Source organism: Piliocolobus tephrosceles, chromosome 5 (genome assembly GCF_002776525.5).
Source record: "Piliocolobus tephrosceles isolate RC106 chromosome 5, ASM277652v3, whole genome shotgun sequence".
NCBI classification, from domain to species: domain Eukaryota; kingdom Metazoa; phylum Chordata; class Mammalia; order Primates; family Cercopithecidae; genus Piliocolobus; species Piliocolobus tephrosceles.
Window position 1 is genome coordinate 3665296 of NC_045438.1, and position 20188 is coordinate 3685483.

At 41.2% G+C, this 20188-nt stretch overlaps 1 protein-coding gene across 1 annotated transcript in view; it reads left to right on the forward strand.

Moving 5' to 3' along the window:
• Nucleotides 1-12518, forward strand: part of MCM9 (minichromosome maintenance 9 homologous recombination repair factor) — a 121651-nt gene extending 109133 nt beyond the window's left edge. Inside the window, exon 13 of the mRNA XM_023219000.2 lies at nucleotides 9675-12518. Coding sequence (XP_023074768.1) covers nucleotides 9675-11139 — 1465 coding nt within the window. The 3' untranslated portion in view covers nucleotides 11140-12518. The remainder of the gene's footprint in view (nucleotides 1-9674) is intronic.
• Nucleotides 12519-20188: the final 7670 nt, after the last annotated feature.

The window sequence follows — 20188 nt, forward strand, 5'->3', positions numbered from 1 at the left end:
GTGCATTAAGTGGAAAAATCTGTCTATCAGGTGTTGGGTCAGTAAGTTCTCAGGACGGGCAGATACTATCTGTACGGGACTGTTTCAGTTATCTCTGCTGTATAATCAACTGCTCCAAAACTCAGTGACCGCAAACACCACCCCCACCAGCGTTTTAGCATTCACCTTTCTGGGTATCAGACATTCAGGCAGGCTTGATGGGGATAGCTTGTCTTTGCTCCACATTGTGTTGGCTGAGATAACAACTCAGCAATGACAGAAACAACATTTCAAAACTTACCTTTCTAATGACTCATGAAAATGTGAATAATAGACAAGGGGGACACATGGGAAGAAACGCGTCACACGCCTTCGTGTGAATGTGGACTCGACCAAAACAATTTTGCCCAAACTTTATGCTCCCGAAATATGTGGACGTCCAAAAACCTAGGCTTTGAGTGTGAGCCTGAGAAATAGGAGTGAGGAATGGCAAGTTTATCCATTTCTTGGTGTCTTCATGATCAGTGTGAATGGCTTAATAATTGACCTGCAGCTCTTACTGGTGTTGGTCTCAAAGCCGGGGTCTGGTGAATGAAGTACATGAGAAAGTGAAACAGCTGCCAAGAATTTGGGGACCACATTGAGACTGTTGACTACATTAAAACAAAACAAAACAAAACAAAAAAACCTTGAGAATGTTTCCTTCTTACAGCAGCCTTCTCTTTCTAATTTTTGAAACTTCAGCACAGCCTTCCTGGGGACCTGTGGGGATGGGCATCATCCTGCTCATAGCCAGGTGCCAGCCTGCAGTCAACTTGCACTTTGTATAAAATTCACCCCTCTTTCTTTTGGTCTCCTGGCTCATTTTATGATCCAGAGCATGGTGCCTAGACCAAAGTTATTCCTTTGGGTTGTTTATGGTTTGATGTAGCTGATTCTTTTCAAGCCACTCCTGGGCTTGGCTTTGCTTTTGGAGAGGCTGCTCATTTTGATGGATCTAAGCTACCAGAAACTGACGTGTGCTGCATTCAGAAAAGGAGAAAAAGTGAGGCTCAGAATCGTTGTTATGTGTTAGAAAGATGGCAATTAGACTTCCCAAATTTAAAATGACCCTCCTGGAGGAAAGAAAGGAAAGAAGAAAGAGTATTTGACAATCTAAAAGATAGGATTCTGCCTTAAAATGTTATTTTCTACTGGTATTTATTTATAATGTAGAGGCATGTTCTGATGTTGATCCTCCTGAAAGCAACAAAACCAGGTACCGTGCAAACGAAAGTGAATTACCTCCAAGACACAATCTAATGCCAATCTTATCAAGTGAGAAAAAACCCAACCAGCATATGGGTTTTTACTGTTTTGGAAAGAGTTCTCTGTTCCTTAAGGAGATAATTATAATGAAACCATTTATAGTTTTATCATGCGTTACTTCCAGAAAATGCTTTATGCTTTATACTGGTGACAGTCTGACTCGGCCATTCTATCCACCTCAAAACAGAATGCAGGTGGCTCAGACCTGTAATCCCAGCACTTTTGAAGGCCAAGGTGGGCAGATCACTTGAGTTCAGGAGTTCAAGACCAGCCTGGCCAACATGGTGAAACGCTATCTCTACTAAAAATACAAAAATTAGCTGGGCATGTTGGTGGGCGCCTCTGATTCCAGCTACTCAGGAAGCTGAGGCAGGAGAATTGCTTGAACCTGGGAGGCGGAGGATGCAGCGACCTGAGATTGAGTGAAACTCCATCTCAAAAAAAAAAAAAAAAAAAAAGAGAGACTGAAATAATAGGGCTAACTTAGTCTACCCTAACTTATTCTCATCTTTTAGGAGATTTTTATAGAATTTTAACAATTATCAGTATCCCTGCCCTCAATTTGATGCTGAAAAGTATGCTAGGTAGTAGTAATTTTGAAAGCTATTTGCTTTTTTGTTTGGTTGTAACTCAAATTAGTAAAAACGAACATGGGTTTGCTTACTGATATTTGCAAACCTACTATGAATGAATGTAACCCAATATGTTTACAATAATTGTGGAGGCCTTTTTCTGATTATGAAGGTAATGCATGTTTTTTATAAGTAGCAGTGAAATCAGAAAACAAAAAAATCACATGTAATCTTATTTCCCTGAGATATGTACAATTAACATTTTAATGTATTTAAATATATTTAAACATAAGGTATTTCCTTATATTTTCTATGATTATACATGAATTTTAGAGTAACTTACTCATCTGCTTTCTGGTATAATATCTTTCCAAAGTGAGCACATACAAGAGGGATCATATTGTACTTTATAAGAAAAAGGCATTTCTGGTTGTCAGGAAGGGCTTGTAAAGGACCTACTTGTAGGGAACTACAGTCCTTATTAGGAAGTCATCCTCCCTCATGACCAAATGGAAATTTGAAATGAAAATATGAGATCTGGCAAGATGGCTGAATAAGAACAGCTGCAGTCTGCAGCTCCCAGCGAGCTCAGTGCAGAAGGTGGGTGATTTCTGCATTTCCAGCTGAGGTACCCAGTTCATCGCATTAGGACTACTGGTTAGGCAGGGGGTGCAGCCCACAGAGGGTGAGCAGAAACAGGGTGGGGCGTCACCTCACTCCGGACATGCAAGGAGCCAGGAGACTTCCCTCCCCCAGCCAAGGGAAGCAGTGAGGTACTATGCTACCCAGCCTGGATACTATGCTTTTCCCATGGTTTTTGCAATCCACAGATCAGGAGATTCCCTCACAAGCCTACACCACCAGGGCTCCGGGTTTCAAGCACAAAACTGGGCGGCAGTTTGGGCAGACACTGAGCTAGCTTCAGGAGTTGTGTTCGTACCCTAGTGGCACCTGGAACCCCAGCAAGACAGAAGCATTCACTCCCCTACAAAGGGGGCTGATGCCAGGGAGCCGAGTGGGCTCACTCAGGGTGTCCCACTCCCATGGAACCCAGCAAGCTAAGAACCACTGGCTTGAAATTCTCGCTGCCAGCACAGCATTCTGAAGTCGAACTGGGATGATCGAGCTTGTAGGGGGAGGAGTGTCCCCCATTACTGAGGCTTGAGTAGGCGGTTTTCCTCTGACAGTGCCAAGGGGGCCAGGAGGTTTGGAATGGGTGTAATCTACCACAGCGTGGCAAAGTGGCTGTGGCCAGATTGCTTCTCTAGATTCCTCTTCACTGGGCAGGGCGTCTCTAAAAGAAAGGAGCCCCAGTCAGGGGCTTATAGATAAAACTCCCATTTCCTCAGGACAGAGCACCTGGGGAACGGGGCAACTGTGGGTGCTGCTTCAGCAGACTTAAACTTACCTGCCTGCCAGCTCTGAAGAGAGCAGCTGATCCTAACTAGGAGGATTCTCCCAGCACACTCTGCTAAGGGACAGACTGCCTTCTCAAGTTGGTCCCTGACCCCCATACCTCCTGACTGGGAAAGACCTCCCAACAGGGGCCAACAGACACCTCATATAGGAGAGCGCTGGCTGGCATCAGGCTGGTGCCCCTCTGGGACGAAACTTCCAGAGGAAGGAGCAGGCAGCAATCTTTGCTGTTCTGCACCCTGCACTGGTGATACCCAGGCAAACAGGATTTGGAGTGGACCTCTAGCAAACTGTAGCAGACCTGCTGAAGAGGGGCCTGACTGTTAGAAGAAAAACTAACAAACAGAAAGCAAAAACAACATCAACAAAAAGGACCCCCACACAAAAACCCCATCCAAAGGTCATCAGCTCAAAGATCAAAGGTAGATAAATCCACAAAGATGAGGAAAAACCTGTGCAAAAATGCTGAAAATTCCAAAAACCGGAATGGCTCTTCTCCAAATGATTGCAACTCCTCTCCAGCAAGGGCACAAAACTGGACAGAGAATGAGATTGACAGATTGACAGAAGTAAGCTTCAGAAGGTGGGTAATAACAAACTCCTGCAAGCTGAAGGAGCATGTTCTAACCCAATGCAAGGATGCTAAGAACCTTGATAAAAAATTACAGGAACTGCTAACTAGAATAACCAGTTCAGAGAGAAGCATAAATGATGCGATGAAGCTGAAAAACACAGCACAAGAACTTCATGAAGCATACACGTGTATCAGTACTTGCATCAATCAAGCAAGAGAAAAGATATCAGAGATTGGAGATCAACTTACAATACAGCATGAAGACAAGATTAGGAAAAGAAAATACAATAAGGCATGAAGACAAGATTAGGAAAAGAAAAAATAATGAAAAGGAACAAATAAAGTCTCCAAGAAATATGGTACTGTGTGAAAAGGTCATACCTACGATTGATGGGTATACATGAAAGTGATGGGGAGAATGGAACCAAGTTGGAAAACATATTTCAGGATATTTTCCAGGAGAACTTCCCCAACTTAGCAAGACAAGCCAACATTCAAATTCAGGAAATACAGAGAACACCACTAGGATACTCTTCAAGAAGGGCAACTCCAAGACATACACTCATCTGATTCACCAAGGTTGAAATGAAGGAAAATATGTTAAGGGCAGCCAGAGAGAAAGGTCAGGTTACCTACAAAGGGAAGCCCATCAGACTAACAGCAGATCTCTCTGCAGAAGCCCTACAAGCCAGAAGAGAGTGGGGGCCAGTATTCAACATTCTTAAAAGAATTTCCAACCCAGAATTTCACATCCAGCCAAATTAAGCTTCATAAGTGAAGGAGAAATAAAATCCTTTACAGACAAGCAAATGCTGAAATATTTTTTAACCACCAGGCCTGTTTTACAAGAGCTCCTGAAGGAAGCACTAAAAATGGAAAGGAAAAACCAATACCAGCCACTGCAAAAACATACCAAATTGTAAAGACCATCAATGCTGTGAAGAAACTGCATCAACTAATGTGCAAATTGACCAGCTAGTGTCATGATAACAGGATCAAATTCACACATAACAATATTAACCTTAAACATGAATGGGCTAAATGCCCCAATTAAAGGACACAGAGTGGCAAATTGGATAAAGAGTTAAGACCCATCAGTGTGCTGTATTCAGGAGACCCATCTTACATGCAAAGACACACATAGGCTCAAAATAAAGGGATGGAGAAATATTTACCAAGCAAATGGAAAGCAACAAAAAGCAGGGGTTGCAATCCTAGTCTCTGATAAAACAGACTTTAAACCAACAAAGATCAAAAAAGACAAAGAAGGGCACTACATAATGACGAAGGGATCAATGCAACAAGAAGAGCTAACCATCCTAAATATATATGCACCCAATACAGAAGCACCCTGATTCATAAAACAAGTTCTTAGAGACCTACAAAGAAACTTAGACTCCCACACAATCATAGTGGGAGACTTTAACACCCCACTGTCAATGTTAATACAGATCAATGAGGCAGAAAAGTAACAAGGATATTCAGGACTTGAACTCAGCTCTGGACCAAATGGACCTAATAGACATCTACAGAACTCTCCACCCCAAATCAACAGAATATACATTCTTCTCAGCACCACATAGGACTTATTCTAAAATCAACCACATAATTGGAAGTAAAACACTCCTCAGGAAAAGCAAAAGAACAGAAATCATCACAAACACTCTCTCAGACCACAGTGCAATCAAATTAGAACTCAGGATTAAGAAACTCACTCAAAACTGCACAACTACATGGAAACTGAACAGCCTGCTCCTGAATGACTGCTGGGTAAATAACGAAATTAAGGCAGAAATAAATAAGTTATTTGAAACCAATGAAAACAAAGACACAACTTACCAGAATCTCTGGGACACAGCTAAAGCAGTCTTCAGAGGGAAATTTATAGCACAAAAATGCCTGCAGGAGAAAGCGGGAAAGATCTAAACTCGACACCCTAACATCACAATTGAAAGAACTAGAGAAGCGAGAGCAAACAAATTCAAAAGCTGGCAGAAGACAAGAAATAACTAAGATCAGAGCAGAACTGACGGAGATAGAGACACGAAAAACCCTTTAAAAAATCAATGAATCCAGGAGCTGGTGTTTTGAAAAGATTCACAAAATATATAGACTGCTAGCCAGACTAACAAAGAAGAAGAGAGAGAAGAATGAAATAGACACAATAAGAAATGATAAAGAGGATATCAGCACTGATCCCACAGAAATACAGACTACCATCAGAGAATGCTATAAACAACTCTATGCAAATAAACTAGAAAATCTAGAAGAAATGGATAAATTTCTGGACACATACACCCTCCCAAGACTAAACCAGGAAGAAGTTGAATCCCTGAATAAACCAATAACAAGTTCTGAAAGTGAGGCAGTAATTAATAGTCTACCAACCAAAAAAAGCCCAGTACCAGATGGATTCACAACCACATTCTACCAGAGGTACAAAGAGGAGCTGGTACCATTCCTTCTGAAACTATTACAAACAATAGAAAAAGAGAGACTCCCCGCTAACTCATTTTATGAGGCCAGCATCATCCTGATTCCAAAACCTGGCAGAGACAGAATAAAAAAAGAAAATTTCAGGCCAGTATACCTGATGAACATTGATGTGAAAATCCTCAATAAAATACTGGCAAACTGAATCCAGAAGCACATCAAAAAGTTTATCCACCATGTTCAAGTCGACTTCATCTCTGGGATGCAAGGCTGGTTCAACATACACAAATCAATAAACATAATCCATCACATAAACAGAACCAATGACAAAAACCACATGATTATCTCAATAGATGCAGAAAAGGCCTTCAATAAAATTCAACACCCCTTCATGCTAAAAATTCTCAATAAACTAGATATTGATGGAAAGTATCTCAAAATAATAAGAGCTATTTATGACAAACCCACAGCTAATATCATACTGAATGGGCAAAAGTTGGAAGCATTCCCCTTGAAAACTGACTCAAGACAAGGATGCCCTCTCTCACCACTCCTATTCAACATAGTATTGGAAGTTCTGGCCAGAGCAATCAGGCAAGAGAAATAAATAAAGGGTATTCATATAGGAAGAAAGGAAGATAAATTGTCTCTGTTTGCAGATGACATGATTGTATATTTAGAAAACCCCATCATCTCACCCAAAAACTCCTTAAGCTGATAAACAACTTCAGCAAAGTTTCAGGATACAAAATCAATGTGCACTAATCACAGGTATTTCTATACACCAAAAATAGACAAACAGAGAGCCAAATCATCAGTGAGCTCCCATTCACAATTGCTGCGAAGAAAATAAAATACTTAGCAATACAACTTACATGGGACATGAAGACCTCTTCAAGGAGAACTACAAACCACTGCTCAAGGAAATAAGAGAGGACAGAAACAAATGGAAAAACATTCCATGCTCATGCTCATGGATAGGGAGGATCAATATCATGAAAATAGCTATACTGCTTAAAGTGATTTATAGATGCAGTGCTATTTCCATCAACCTACCATTGACCTTCTTCACAGAACTAGGGAAAACTACTTTAAATTTCATATGGAACCAAGAGCCCGTATAGCCACGACAATCCTAAGCAAAAAGAACAAAGCTGGAGGCATCATGCTACCTGACTTCAAACTATACTACAGGCTGCAGTAACCAAAACAGCATGGTACTGATACCAAAAGAGATATATAGACCAGTGAAACAGAACAGAGGCCTCAGAAATAACATCACACATCTACAACCATCTGATCTTCGACAAACCTCGCAAAAACAAGCAACGGGGAAAGGATTCCCTATTTAATAAATGGTGCTGGGAAAACTGGTTAGCCATATGCAGAAAACAGAAACTGGACTCCCTCCTTATACCTTATACAAAAATTAACTCAAGATGGATTAAGATTTAAATTTTAAACCTGAAACCATAAAAACCCTAGAAGAAAACCTAGGCAATACCATTCAGGACATAGGCATGGGCAAAAACTTCACCACTAAAACACCAAAAGCAATTGCAACAAAAGCTAAAATAGACAAATGGGATCTAATTAAACTAAAGAGCTTCTACTCAGCCAAATAAACTATCATCAGAGTGAACAGGCAACTTACAGAATGGGAGAAAATTTTTACAATTTGTCCATCTGACAAAGAGCTAATATCCAGAATCTAAACAAATTTACAAGAAAAAAAACCCATCAAAAACTGCGTGAAGGATATGAATAGACACTTCTCAAAAGAAGACATTCACATAGCCAATAAAGATATGAAAAAAAGCTCATCATCACTGGTCATCAGAGAAATGCAAATCAAAAGCACAATGAGATACCATCTCATGCCAGTTAGAATGGTGATCATTAAAAAGTCAGGAAACAACAGATGGTGGCTAGGCTATAGAGAAATAGGAACGCTTCTACATTGTTGGTGGGAGTGTAAATTAGTTCAACCTTTGTGGAAGACAGTTTGGCAATTGCTCAAGGATCCAGAACTAGAAATACCATTTGACCCAGCCATCCCATTACTGGGTATATACCCAAAGGATTATAAGTCATTCTACTATAAAGATACATGCACATGTATGTTTATTGCAGCTCTATTTACAATAGTAAAGACTTGGAACCACCCCAAGTGCCCATCAATGATAGACTGGATAAAGAAAATGTGGCACATATACACCATGGCATACTATGCAGCCATAAAAAAGAATGAGTTCATGTCCTTTGCAGGGACATGGATGAAGCTGGAAACCATCATTCTCAGCAAAGTAACACAGGAACAGAAAACCAAACACCTCATGTTCTCACTCATAAGTAGGAGTTGAACAATGAGAACACATGGACACAGGGAGGGGGACATCATACTCCAGGGCCTGTTGGGGGTTAGGGACAAGGGGAGGGAGAGCATTAGGAGAAATACCTAATGCATGTGGGGCTTAAAACCTAAATGACGGGTTCAGCAAACCACCATGGCACATGTACACCTATGTAACAAACCTGCACATTCTGCACATGTATCCCAGAACTTAAATAAAAACAAAAGGAAAGTTGTCCTTCTGGCAATATTTCAGTTTCTAATATGCCCAAGATATTTAAAATGATTATCACCGAGCATATCCTTCATTCATAGAAGGTAAATAGGTTTTAATTCTGTATCAAATTGAGGAAAGAGTAGCTGCCCAGTACCTATGTTTAAACATGCCTGGGCTTTGCAGGAAAGATTATCACAGTTGCCTGGGGTGGTCTGCCGTGAATATGAGTGTGGGAGGGGCAGCGGGAGCACCAGTACGGAAGTATCATAGACTCTTGGCTCCTGAGGAAGGTGGCGGCTCAGATGCACTCAGTACCTCAACTAGGTAAAGAGATGTGAGACATAATAATCCTCAGTCTTTCATTTTGGTTCCTTGATCTGCAAACTGACCACCAAGCACATTAACCAACAACCTACTTGGTCAGCAATCAGCTACTATGCGGGTAGCAACAGGTGTGTCTTGTATTTGAACATTTAACGTGAGAGATAAAGCTGAGGATTTTACACTGATCTTCAAACAATCTTCAATGAATGAATTGGACTTTTGGAGAGATCTCAAAAGGTAGGCAAACCTCCCATTTCATTTTCTTTGTTTTACTACAATTTTAGGTTATATTAGTGTTTATCTGAGTATGTAAATTGTATATTGATTTAAAAAAGGATTATTTCATCCTGCTGCTCTAGGAGGTTGTATTTGATATTAACTTGGAATTACGTGGAACTTAAATCTTTAAGATGGTATCTCAGAGACTGAAGAAATGAATAGGTTAGCACAAATTCTCTTCCCTTCAAGACATGTTTTATTTGTTTGTCTCTGCTACAGGTTACAGAATCAGAATGTGCACCAATCCCAACCACCGATATTGGAGGTGGAGACTACTCCAGGATCCTTGAGAAATGGTCCAGGGGAGGAATCTAACTTCAGAACTTCATCACAGCAGGAAATGAACTGTAGCACGCATATCTCCTCTCCTGGAGGCAGCCCCGAGGGAAGCTCAGTTCTACATCCCCCAGCGTATCTGGAGCCTAATAGATCAACAAGTAGGAAACATTCAGCTGAGCACAAAAATAGCAGAGATGACAGTTTAGATTGGTTTGATTTCATGGCAACTCATCAGAGTGAACCTAAAAACACTGTTCTTGTGTCTCCTCATCCCAAAACATCTGGAGAAAATATGGCTTCAAAGATCTCTAACAGCACATCCCAGGGTAAGGAGAAGAGTGAGCCAGGCCAAAGGAGCATAGTGGGTGTTGAGTTGCTTCCATCGCCAGGGGAGACAGGTGCTCCATGGAGGCCAGAAAATGTGGAGGGTAACAAGAAAAAAAGGCTAGCACTAGATCCTGAAGCAGTCTCTGCTGATAAACCAGACTCAGTACTGACTCAGCATGTCCCTAGGAACCTGCAGAAGCTGTGCAAGGAGAGGGCCCAGAAGTTGTGCAGAAATAGTACCAGGGTGCCTGCACAGTGCACAGGCCCTTCCCATCCTCAGTCCGCTCCTGTACATAGGCCAGGCGGAATGCTGGACTCACCCAAAAGAAAGAGACCGAAATCCCTTGCGCAAGTGGAAGAGCCTGCAATTGAAAATGTTAAGCCTCCAGGTTCCCCTGTGGCCAAACTGGCAAAATTTACTTTCAAACAGAAGTCAAAACTGATCCACTCCTTTGAAGATCACGGCCATGTGTCACCCGATGCAACTAAAATAGCAGTTCATAGTCCTAAAATTTCCCAGCATAGAACAAGAGACACAGCCCTGCCAGTGAAGCGACCAGATAAGTTGACATCTACCCCAGGATGCCGTATCTCTGATCAGCTGCAGGGTGAGACAAAGGAGGTGTCGCAGCAGCCACCAGAGAAACACAGACGAAGAGAGAAGGTGATGTGTGCCCCTGAGAAGAGGATTATTCAGCCTGAATTAGAGCCTGGGAACGAGACTGGGTGTGCTCATCTTACTTGTGAGAGAGACAAAAAGGAAGAGGTTTCAGGCAGTAATAAAAGCGGCAAGGTTCATGCCTGCACATTAGCCAAATTGGCAAACTTCTGCTTTACTCCCCCATTGGAATCCAAATCCAAATCCCCTCCTTCTGAAAGGAAGAACCAAGGTGATAGAGGCGCAAGCTCCCCTCCTACAACCACAGCTCCCGTGGGTGTCAGTAAAAGGAAATCTTTTCAGCTCCGTAGGTCCACCGAGAAACTGATTGTTTCCAAAGAATCCCTCTTCACTTTACCAGAACTAGGTGATGAAGCATTCGATTGTGACTGGGATGAAGAGATGAGAAAAAAGTCATAATTGGGAAAAGCTTTCTGGTCAAATCTCACCTTCTCCAAATCCACAGAGGACCTTCAGGATATCAGTATGGTATTTATAAATGTACAGAGCGATTGGCCATGTTGAGGATCACTCTGAATACCAGCTTCCCCATAAGGCTTTCGAATTTCAGGTTAATCTTCATGACTTAAAAAGTTGTATAATCAGTTGAGGCCAGTGTGATACCAGCAGCTGAGCTGAATTAATTATGTTGTGCTTAATTTGACAAATGGAGTACTTGTATTCCTGAAGCTGTTTCTGTTTTTTGTTTGTTGTTTTGTTTTTAAGGGGGAGAGGGTCTTCCCTTGCTTAATTTTTTCTTTCATTCACTCAGGAACAAATACCAAGAAGATATCACTCATAAATCTAACAAGGCAGATGAACTCTTTTTTTACTTTTTTTTTTTTTTTTTTTTTTTTGTATTTTCACCTGGGATGGGCTAAGTACAGTGAATATAATAATCAGTTGGATGATTTGCCAAAATCAGACTATTTTTCTAGTATTATTTTTGTGTTGATTTGTATGGATCAGGTTAAATGTGACTAATGCTTTTCTTTCTTTGAGAGGCATCCTTACAATTCCATGATGATCTTAAAGATCTAGCGGCTGGTCAAACAGTGCCTTTCTGAAGTGCTGACCTTCTGAGTTGTCCTTTCTTTCTTGAACCGACATTTTGTGCTTCAGATTCTTTTTACTCTTGGGGACCTACCTTCAGCCAAGTAAAATACTGTGATTAGAAGAAGAGAGAGTATGGGCCAGGCACAGTGACTCACTCCTGTAGGCCCAGCTACTCGGGAGGCTGAGGCAGGAGGATTGCTTAAGCCCAGGAGTTCAGGGTTACAGTGAGCTGTGGTCACGCCACTGTATTCCAGCCTGGGTGACAGAGCAAGATCCTGTCTCTAAAAATAAAATAAATGAAGAAGAGAGAGTATGTGGTAGTCTCAATCAAACATCATGTCTCATCTACCCAGCTGGTTAATATGGAAATGTGATTCCTACTAAGTTGTGATTCATTTGTCTTTAAAACCAAGGAAATTATGTACTGGTTTTGGTAAGAACAGATAACCTCAAGCTTTGTCTTTCTATGTGCTTTTAAAATCACTTATTCGTTTGGATTCTAATAAGGGTTATTAGGATTCTATAATTACGGACTTTCTCTTCTGAAGTGTGAATTTGTAACCTGATTGTTTAATTGTCAAAGGGACTTTTGGACATAGAATACTCAAAACTATATGTATTTTGTTTAATTTTCACTTCATTAAATTCATGCAAAGAAAACAAATTTAGAAAATCCAATTTTTCTTAAGCATTTAAACATTCTAAAATTCACTAATAAAATTTTCTGAAAAATGTTAAACTGTAAGTACAAGTTTAGTGTGACTGAGTCTTGAAATGATTGGCCGTAATGAGTATCATTCTCTGAAGTTTGAAACACCTTAAACGGCTGATAAAAGACATGCATAAACAACGATTATAAAATGTATTATTTCTGCACCTGTTTAATAACTTTCCAGTATACTATGATTCTTATTCCTAATCTTTCAGCTTTATTGCTTTCCTGGGTTTCAGTGTTCTTACTAGAACTAAAGGAAAAGGAATGGAAATGGGTTTTTGACCAGTTGAATCTTGATCTGGGCGTGGTCTGATTAATTAGATAAGGGTGACTCAAACCTAAGCCACAGTGTGGAGCTGACTTTTTTTAATAGTAAATTTTTAAGTCCGTTTCTTAGTAATTTTTGTCTGCAACTTGGTATCTTTTGCAGTATTTATGTATTAGGTTTTGCATGGCTGACAGTACCTAACGTATTGGCATGTCATTAGGGTATTTTGATCTGTTATGTTATTTAAAATATTTGTATTATTTATTGGGAATTTTGGTTTTAGAGGTTTCAATTTTAGTGATGAGAGATTTAATTTTCATAGTTACCTTGTCTCTTCAGGACACTGAGTAATTCATATTTTAAATTACATGTTGAATTGTCCGTCTTCCTTGGTCATTGCAATGTGACTGCCGATGCCACCTTGTACCTGGTTAGAATTTGTGCCCATCATGCATCCTATTATTTTGTGCTAATCAATTAATCCATTTTCCATTTTAGTACCGTCTGTCAAGATTTGGCCAAATCACCAGTTCCATATGTTTATTCTTTGGTACTTACCCAGATAGAAATAACTACATACCTAAATATTTTAAATAGACATAATTATTGGAAGAAATAAAATACCCAGTACATATTGAATATCCCTTATCTGAAATGCTTAGGTCTGGAAATGTTTTGGATTTTGGATTTTTTTGGATTTTGGAATATTTGCACTATACTTAGCGGTTGAGCATTCCAAATCTGAAAACCCAAAATCCAGAATGCCCCAGTGAGCACTTCCTTTGAGCATCATGTCAGCACTCACAAAGTTTTAGATTTGGGATTTTTAATTAGGGATATTCAACCTGTATAAACATCCTTCTTACTAAAATGTTAAACTTCTATCACGGACTGTTATGTGTTATAACTGCCTCACTGTGCTTATATTTAATGCTCAGTCTCACAGCTTGGCCACGGTCCGTTTATGTTGACCTGAATGTCCTTTTAGCATTCTGATGCTTCTGTAAAAGCATCCATGCTATCTGAAAACAACAGCATGTTCCATACCCATTTTGATTTCTTCATGCTCAATGTTATGGAATCAGCCATCCCCAAGGTACTCTGTTTCCTTCGAACGTCAGTAGTGTTAGAGACCAGACTCTAGGCCTCAGGTCTCCTGTGCAGGAGAGTCACAATGGGCAAAAATTCTTCCACTGCTGTTGGGTCAAGTTTAGTAGGTTCAGAGATGGAAAATGTTCTGATGTCCTGAGGTCACGTTTTATCCTGCTGTGTCCTACTTTTCTTATAGATGTGATTTCATGATGACTAAAACTTTCTCTTCTATGGTCTTTAATGTATGTATCAAGGAAGCACATAGGTTGTCTTGGGGGAATATGAGCAGTCTGACAGATCACACTTCTGTTCAATAAAGAGAGGTGTAAAAAATAACCTCTGGCCGGGTGTGGTGGCTCACACCTGTAATCCCTGCACTTTGGGAGGCTGAGGTGGATGGATCACTTGAGGTCAGGAGTTCGAGACCATTCTGGCCAACGTGGTGAAACCCCATCTCTACTGAAAATACAAAAATTAGCTGGGCGTGGTGGTGGGTGCCTGTAATCCCAGCTACTCGGGAGGCTGAGGCAGGAGAACCACTTGAACCTGGGAGGCAGAGGTTGCAGTGAGCCAAGATCACGCCACTGCACTCCAGCCTGGGTGACAGAGTAAGACCCTGTCTCAAAAACAAACAAAAACCCTTTAATTCTGAATCAAGTTGCCAAAATATTTTGATTTCAGTCCCAATGTACTTCTTGAAAACATTTTAATAATGTAAAATTATCTAAACACAATAAAAACTATACTTAATTTTGTGACAAGACTAAACCAGAATTTAAATTCTATTGTAACTATATGAGATAATGGAATTTCTGATACTGTAAAAGATTAATTTTCAGTGCATATGTAGTATTCTAAAATTTATAATAGAAATTTTATTGTAATTTTTGGTGTCTTATAGAAATATGAGCAAAACAAACATATTATTCTGATATCTTTAACTCTGTGGCTTAATGCAAATTTTAAGCTTTTTTTGAAGGTGTACCAAAACATTAAACATTTATTCTTGGTTGACAAATTTTAATTCTAATGAACCTACACATTCTCTAGGCATGCTTGATTTCTGTTCCTTCTCCATGTGCTTAACTTTCTGCTTAATCAATAGAATGCTAGAGAAAATCCTAGGTTAACTGCAGAGAGCTAGCCTTTAGCCAGTTCACAACATTTAGGAGTTCAGAAACTATCCAACCTTGAATTCTAGGTCACTAGAGACTTCCTGGGACCAGGGGAACCTTCCAGATGCAACTTATCAGACAACCAGGTTCCAAACCTATTAATATCACAGTGTAGGAAGCTAAGCCAGTGCATCTTCCTCAGTGTTCAAAATCATCCTCTGAGCTTGCTTTCCTTATTAACGTTCAAGAAAGATAAAAGCCCCCTGGCTCACATTAGTACCCACTCCAGTTGGGGTGTTCCTGTCAGTGTTCTGTCTTGCATGGACATAGTCTATATGCAGGTATAAGGGGAGGTATAAGGGGAGCCATTACCCACACGCATCCTCTTCACTGTCACTCAGAGGACATGTACAGGAAGTGGTGGCAACTGCCCCTTATGACACCCTCTCAGTAGTTCTTGGATCTGTCCCACTGCCGCACCTCTTCCTTAAAGGCTTGAAAATGCATCTAAAGGTAATATTTGTAATAAAAGTGAACTTGACAAATATTAAACTAAATTTAACAAAATTGTGTCTGTGAATACTCTGGTGCAAGATACAGTTTAAGGGAGGAAATGAGATATACATACTGGGCCAGGACTTACCAAGAAATATTGAGTAATTTCTATATATTGTGAATGCAAATTATTTTTAGGCCACTCTTCTTTATTTGTAGTTGGAATCGTCATGCCTTGGTGGAGGTGAACCGACAGAAAGCAAGCATGTGTATCAGATGTGTTTTTATGTGGGAACAAACTTGGTGTAACTTACGGTTTTCATGATAAGCCAAACTAATGCTGGAATATTGCTTACTATTTTGAGATTGAACTGTTTCAGTGCTCAATAATACATAGACTGCTAGGTGGGCGGATTACTTGATGTCAGGCGTTTGAGACTAGCCTGGTCAATACGGTGAAACCCTGCCTCTACTAAAAATACAAAAATTAGTGGGGTGTGGTGGCGTGCTGCTGCAGACCCAGCTACTTGGGAGGCTGAGGCAGGAAAATCGCTTGAATCCGGGAGGTGGAGGTTGCAGTGAGCTGAGATTGTGTCACTGCCCTCCCTCCTGGGCGACAGAGTGAGACTCCATCTCAAATTAAAAAAAAAAAAAAAAAAATACATAGACTGGGTAATAGAACAAAACTAAGAACCAGGCGAATTGGGTTCTAAAACTAGCCAATAGTGTGGCTTTGCCATCTTCAGTGGTCTTGTCCATAAAGGCTGAGCATCAGGCCTATCTATTATATATTGCCGAGAAAAGGAAGCCCTCAGAAGCTAGCTGACATAAAGGCAAGTTTGCTGTAGGGATACAGCAGGGAGTCTCATTAAGGACGGGAAACAAAGTCTCACCAGGCCACATGGACCCAGAACTGGAAAGTCAGGACAAACTGTTCCCTCAGCCTCTCCTGGGTCCTCAAGGTCCCGTGTTGTTGCCTCTCAATGAGTGTGTTCCAGTTTCCTGTTCCTCCCAGCAGCCCCGCGTTCTGTGCTCACTCAAGGCTTATCTGCTCCAGCTACCCTCTGGCTTTTGAACTACTCTGGGGCCTGGCTCCAGCTGTGACTTTTTCGGACCTTGCCAGATGATGCCCACCTTCGTCTTTCTGATTCAAGCTTTTTAGTTCAGATTCTTGGTGGGTTCATCTTGGCTCGAAAGGGAGTGGAGGGTAAGGAGGACAGTGGCCACCTGGTATAGACACAGCTGCTTGAGCTGTGGGTGGAGACAGTCTCAGAGGGTGGAGTGGGAGACAGTGATTGGCCAGTCTGCCACATCTCTATCTCCCTGGAGTTTTGGGCTGTAGGTTCTATAATTATACCACTTCTATTGATTCTATTGTAATGACTGAATTAAGAGAGCTTTAAGGCACTTGGGTCATGTTTCCCAAGGAGCTATGTAAATTCCTCAACTGACAGCAGCTAGGTGCCTTACAGGGATTGCAAGCCCCTTTTGGCTATACAAGAAGTGCAGCTTAGGCCACAGGCCACAGAGGGAGCTATTTATTGTGTCACTAGTTATCAAACTTCCATTTTCCTATCTATAAATTGCTCACCATAACTACAGCATAGCTGTTAAAAATACTTAAATGAGGCGGGCGCGGTGGCTCAAGCCTGGAATCCCAGCACTTTGGGAGGCCGAGACGGGCGGATCACGAGGTCAGGAGATCGAGACCATCCTGGCTAACACGGTGAAACCCCGTCTCTACTAAAAAATACAAAAAAAAAAAAAAAAAAATATACCTACCCGGGAGAGTGGGCGGCGCCTATAGTCCCAGCTACTCGGGAGGCCGAGGCAGGAGAATGGCGTAAACCCGGGAGGCGGAGCTTGCAGTGAGCTGAGATCCGGCCACTGCACTCCAGCCTGGGCGACAGAGCGAGACTCCGTCTCAAAAAAAAAAAAAAGAAAAAAAAAAACTTAAAGTCAAAGTAGATGGGAGTATGTGAAGAGTACTACTCTGAAATATGTTTAGGAATATTCTCTGTGGTTAAGAGAGACATATATTATTTTCCAGATTTTCAACTTTACAATTGCCAATAAAACAGGGACTAGATCCAGTATGAGGAGAGGAAAATACAAAAGTGTCTTAGGCCTGCTTTAATCCTATTTAAAACTGTAGAGAAATGATAGTCAAGAATAATTTTAAACTGAGGAGTAATGCAATTTTGACCTCTAGTCTTATTTTGTCACTCTGGGAAATTAAGTTGCTTTTTCAGTAGGAGAATTAAAGCTGTTTTGAGGGATCTTGCTGCCTTTGAGGGGACTCTGTGAATGGGGAAGTGATGCTGTTGCCTGGGGCACAGTACCTCCCTGGAGAGACTCCCTCGTTTATAGACTCTGCCCCTAAGAACTAGTGAAAGTGGAAAGAAAATTGTACAACATGATCCATCCTGGACGGAAAGGCCCCTACCAGACACTGTCCGGTTGTTATTCCCACTAATCATTACTTCTTCACAAAGGTTAGAAAAGCAATGACATTTTTATTTTAAGTACTTATTTGCCCCCAACGAAATTTTAGTTACAACATTACAGTAATATCAATCATCATAAGATTAGTACTTAAGGTTTTCAAGACATATTTAATATATGACAACATTAATATTCACACAACCAGTACTATTTATAGTTCAGGTGATACCCTATTTTACAAATGAGAGAAAAGCTCCAACATTTAAATTATTTTTCTAAAAATGTCTTCCTACTTGAAAGAAGATGAGGTTCTGGAACACATGCTTCTTAACTCCTTCCCTCACTTATTGTTCCACTGAAAATAATATATATTCGTAAAGGGTAAAAGTTATCTATTTTGGTTGTTTGCTATGTGCTAGTTATTTGCCTAGCATTTTTCAAGTATTGTTTAATCCTCACAGCAGTCTATGGCATAGGTAATATTATCCTCATTTTACAGATTAGGTAATTGCATCTTAGAGACACTCAATAACTTGACCAAAGTGACATTACTAGCCAATGATGTGATGCCTATGTTAATTCATAAAGTGAGAGGAAAGTATCACCTACAAGAAACTCTTCACTTTGCCCGGTGCTTCATCTGCCTCCCACCGCCACGCATTCACCTCTGCTACAGTCTGCACCGTGTGTCCTGCCTTCTCCCCATTACAAGACATCGGTTATCCATGCTGTAGCCTAAGAAAGCCTTCCCCCTGCCTACCAGATCCCGTCCCCTTTGCTCCTCGTTCCTCCGAGACGTGGGTCCAGCAATTCTCTCTGCACTCCTGCTTTATCAGTGTACCCCTCCCACCAGCAGACAAACATCTTGGTGTCTGTCCCATCTTAAACACACCTCTCTCGACCCTACTTCCCCCTTTTAGCAAAACTTTAGAGGAGTTGGCTCTTCCCCTTGTCTCCAATTCTTCTCTCCTGAACCCACTCCAGTGGGTTTTTGCCATTACCACTGCATGGAAACTCCTGTCAGCGTCATCACTGACCTTCAGAGCTCGATTTGCAGTCCTTATCTTACTTAATTCTCCACAGTTGATTACTTTCCCCTCCCTGAAATCCTACATCACTTGGTTTACAGGACATTATCTGCCTGTGATTTTCCTTACTAATCTCTTCTGGCCTCCCCAGCTTTTCCACTCCTTACCCAGTTTGCTCCATGTCTCTCGGATCTTGAATGTTTGAGTGACCCAGGGCCCGTGGTGTTCTCTTTCAATCTTCAGGCCCTCAGCACCCACCTTACCTGATGGTTTCTTTCCTGAACTCCAGACTCCTATATCTAACTCCTATTCAGTATTTCTACTTAGGTGTCTAAAGACCATCTCAGCCTCAGCCTATTCCAGATTATGCTCCTGCTCTCATTCTCCTGAACTTGCTCCTTTCTCAGGCTGATCCATCGTGGTAAATTAAATGGAGACTTGATCCTTCCAGTTGCTTAGGCCAAAAACTTATCATCTTTGACAATTTACTTTCTGTTATACCTCACATTCAATTTGTTAAAAAATTCCATGGCATCTCTATTAAAAATATATCCAGGAGCCGATCACTTCTTCCACAGTTACTGTGTCACACCCGTTCAAGCCACCATGGCTTCTTGCTCTGCCACTCCGCCTCCCTACAGGCCGTTCCCAGCACGGTAGTCAGTGATCCTGTTCATAGGTAAAGTCAGGTCATGTTGCTTATCTCAAACCCTCTATCAGCCCATCTCACTCTGGGTAAAACCCAAAGTCTTCATAATGATCTCTAAGGCCCTACTTGTCTGGCCACCTACTACCTCTGACATTGCACACCAACCTCCTTGCTGGCGCTGTAATATTCCAGACGTGATCCAGCCTCAGGGCCATTTTACTTGCTGTTCCATCTGTGTAGACTCTGTTCCTCTGAGTTATCAGGGAATCACACCCTCACATTCATCAAGACTTTGTGAAAATGGTGGGGCGTGGTGGCTCATACCTATAATCCCAGCACTTTGGGAGGCTGAGACAGGTGGATTACCTAAGGTCAGAAGTTCAAGACCAGCCCAACATGGTGAAACCCCATCTCTCCCAAAAATACAAAAATCAGCCAGGCATGGTGGTGCACACTTGTAATCCCTCCTACCCAGGAGGCTGAGGCAGGAGAATCGCTTGGACCTGGGAGGCAGAGGTTGCAGTGAGCCAAGATCGAGCTCTAGCCTGGGCACCAGAGTGAGACTCTTTAAAAAAAATTAAAAAAAAAAATTAAAAAAGACTTTAT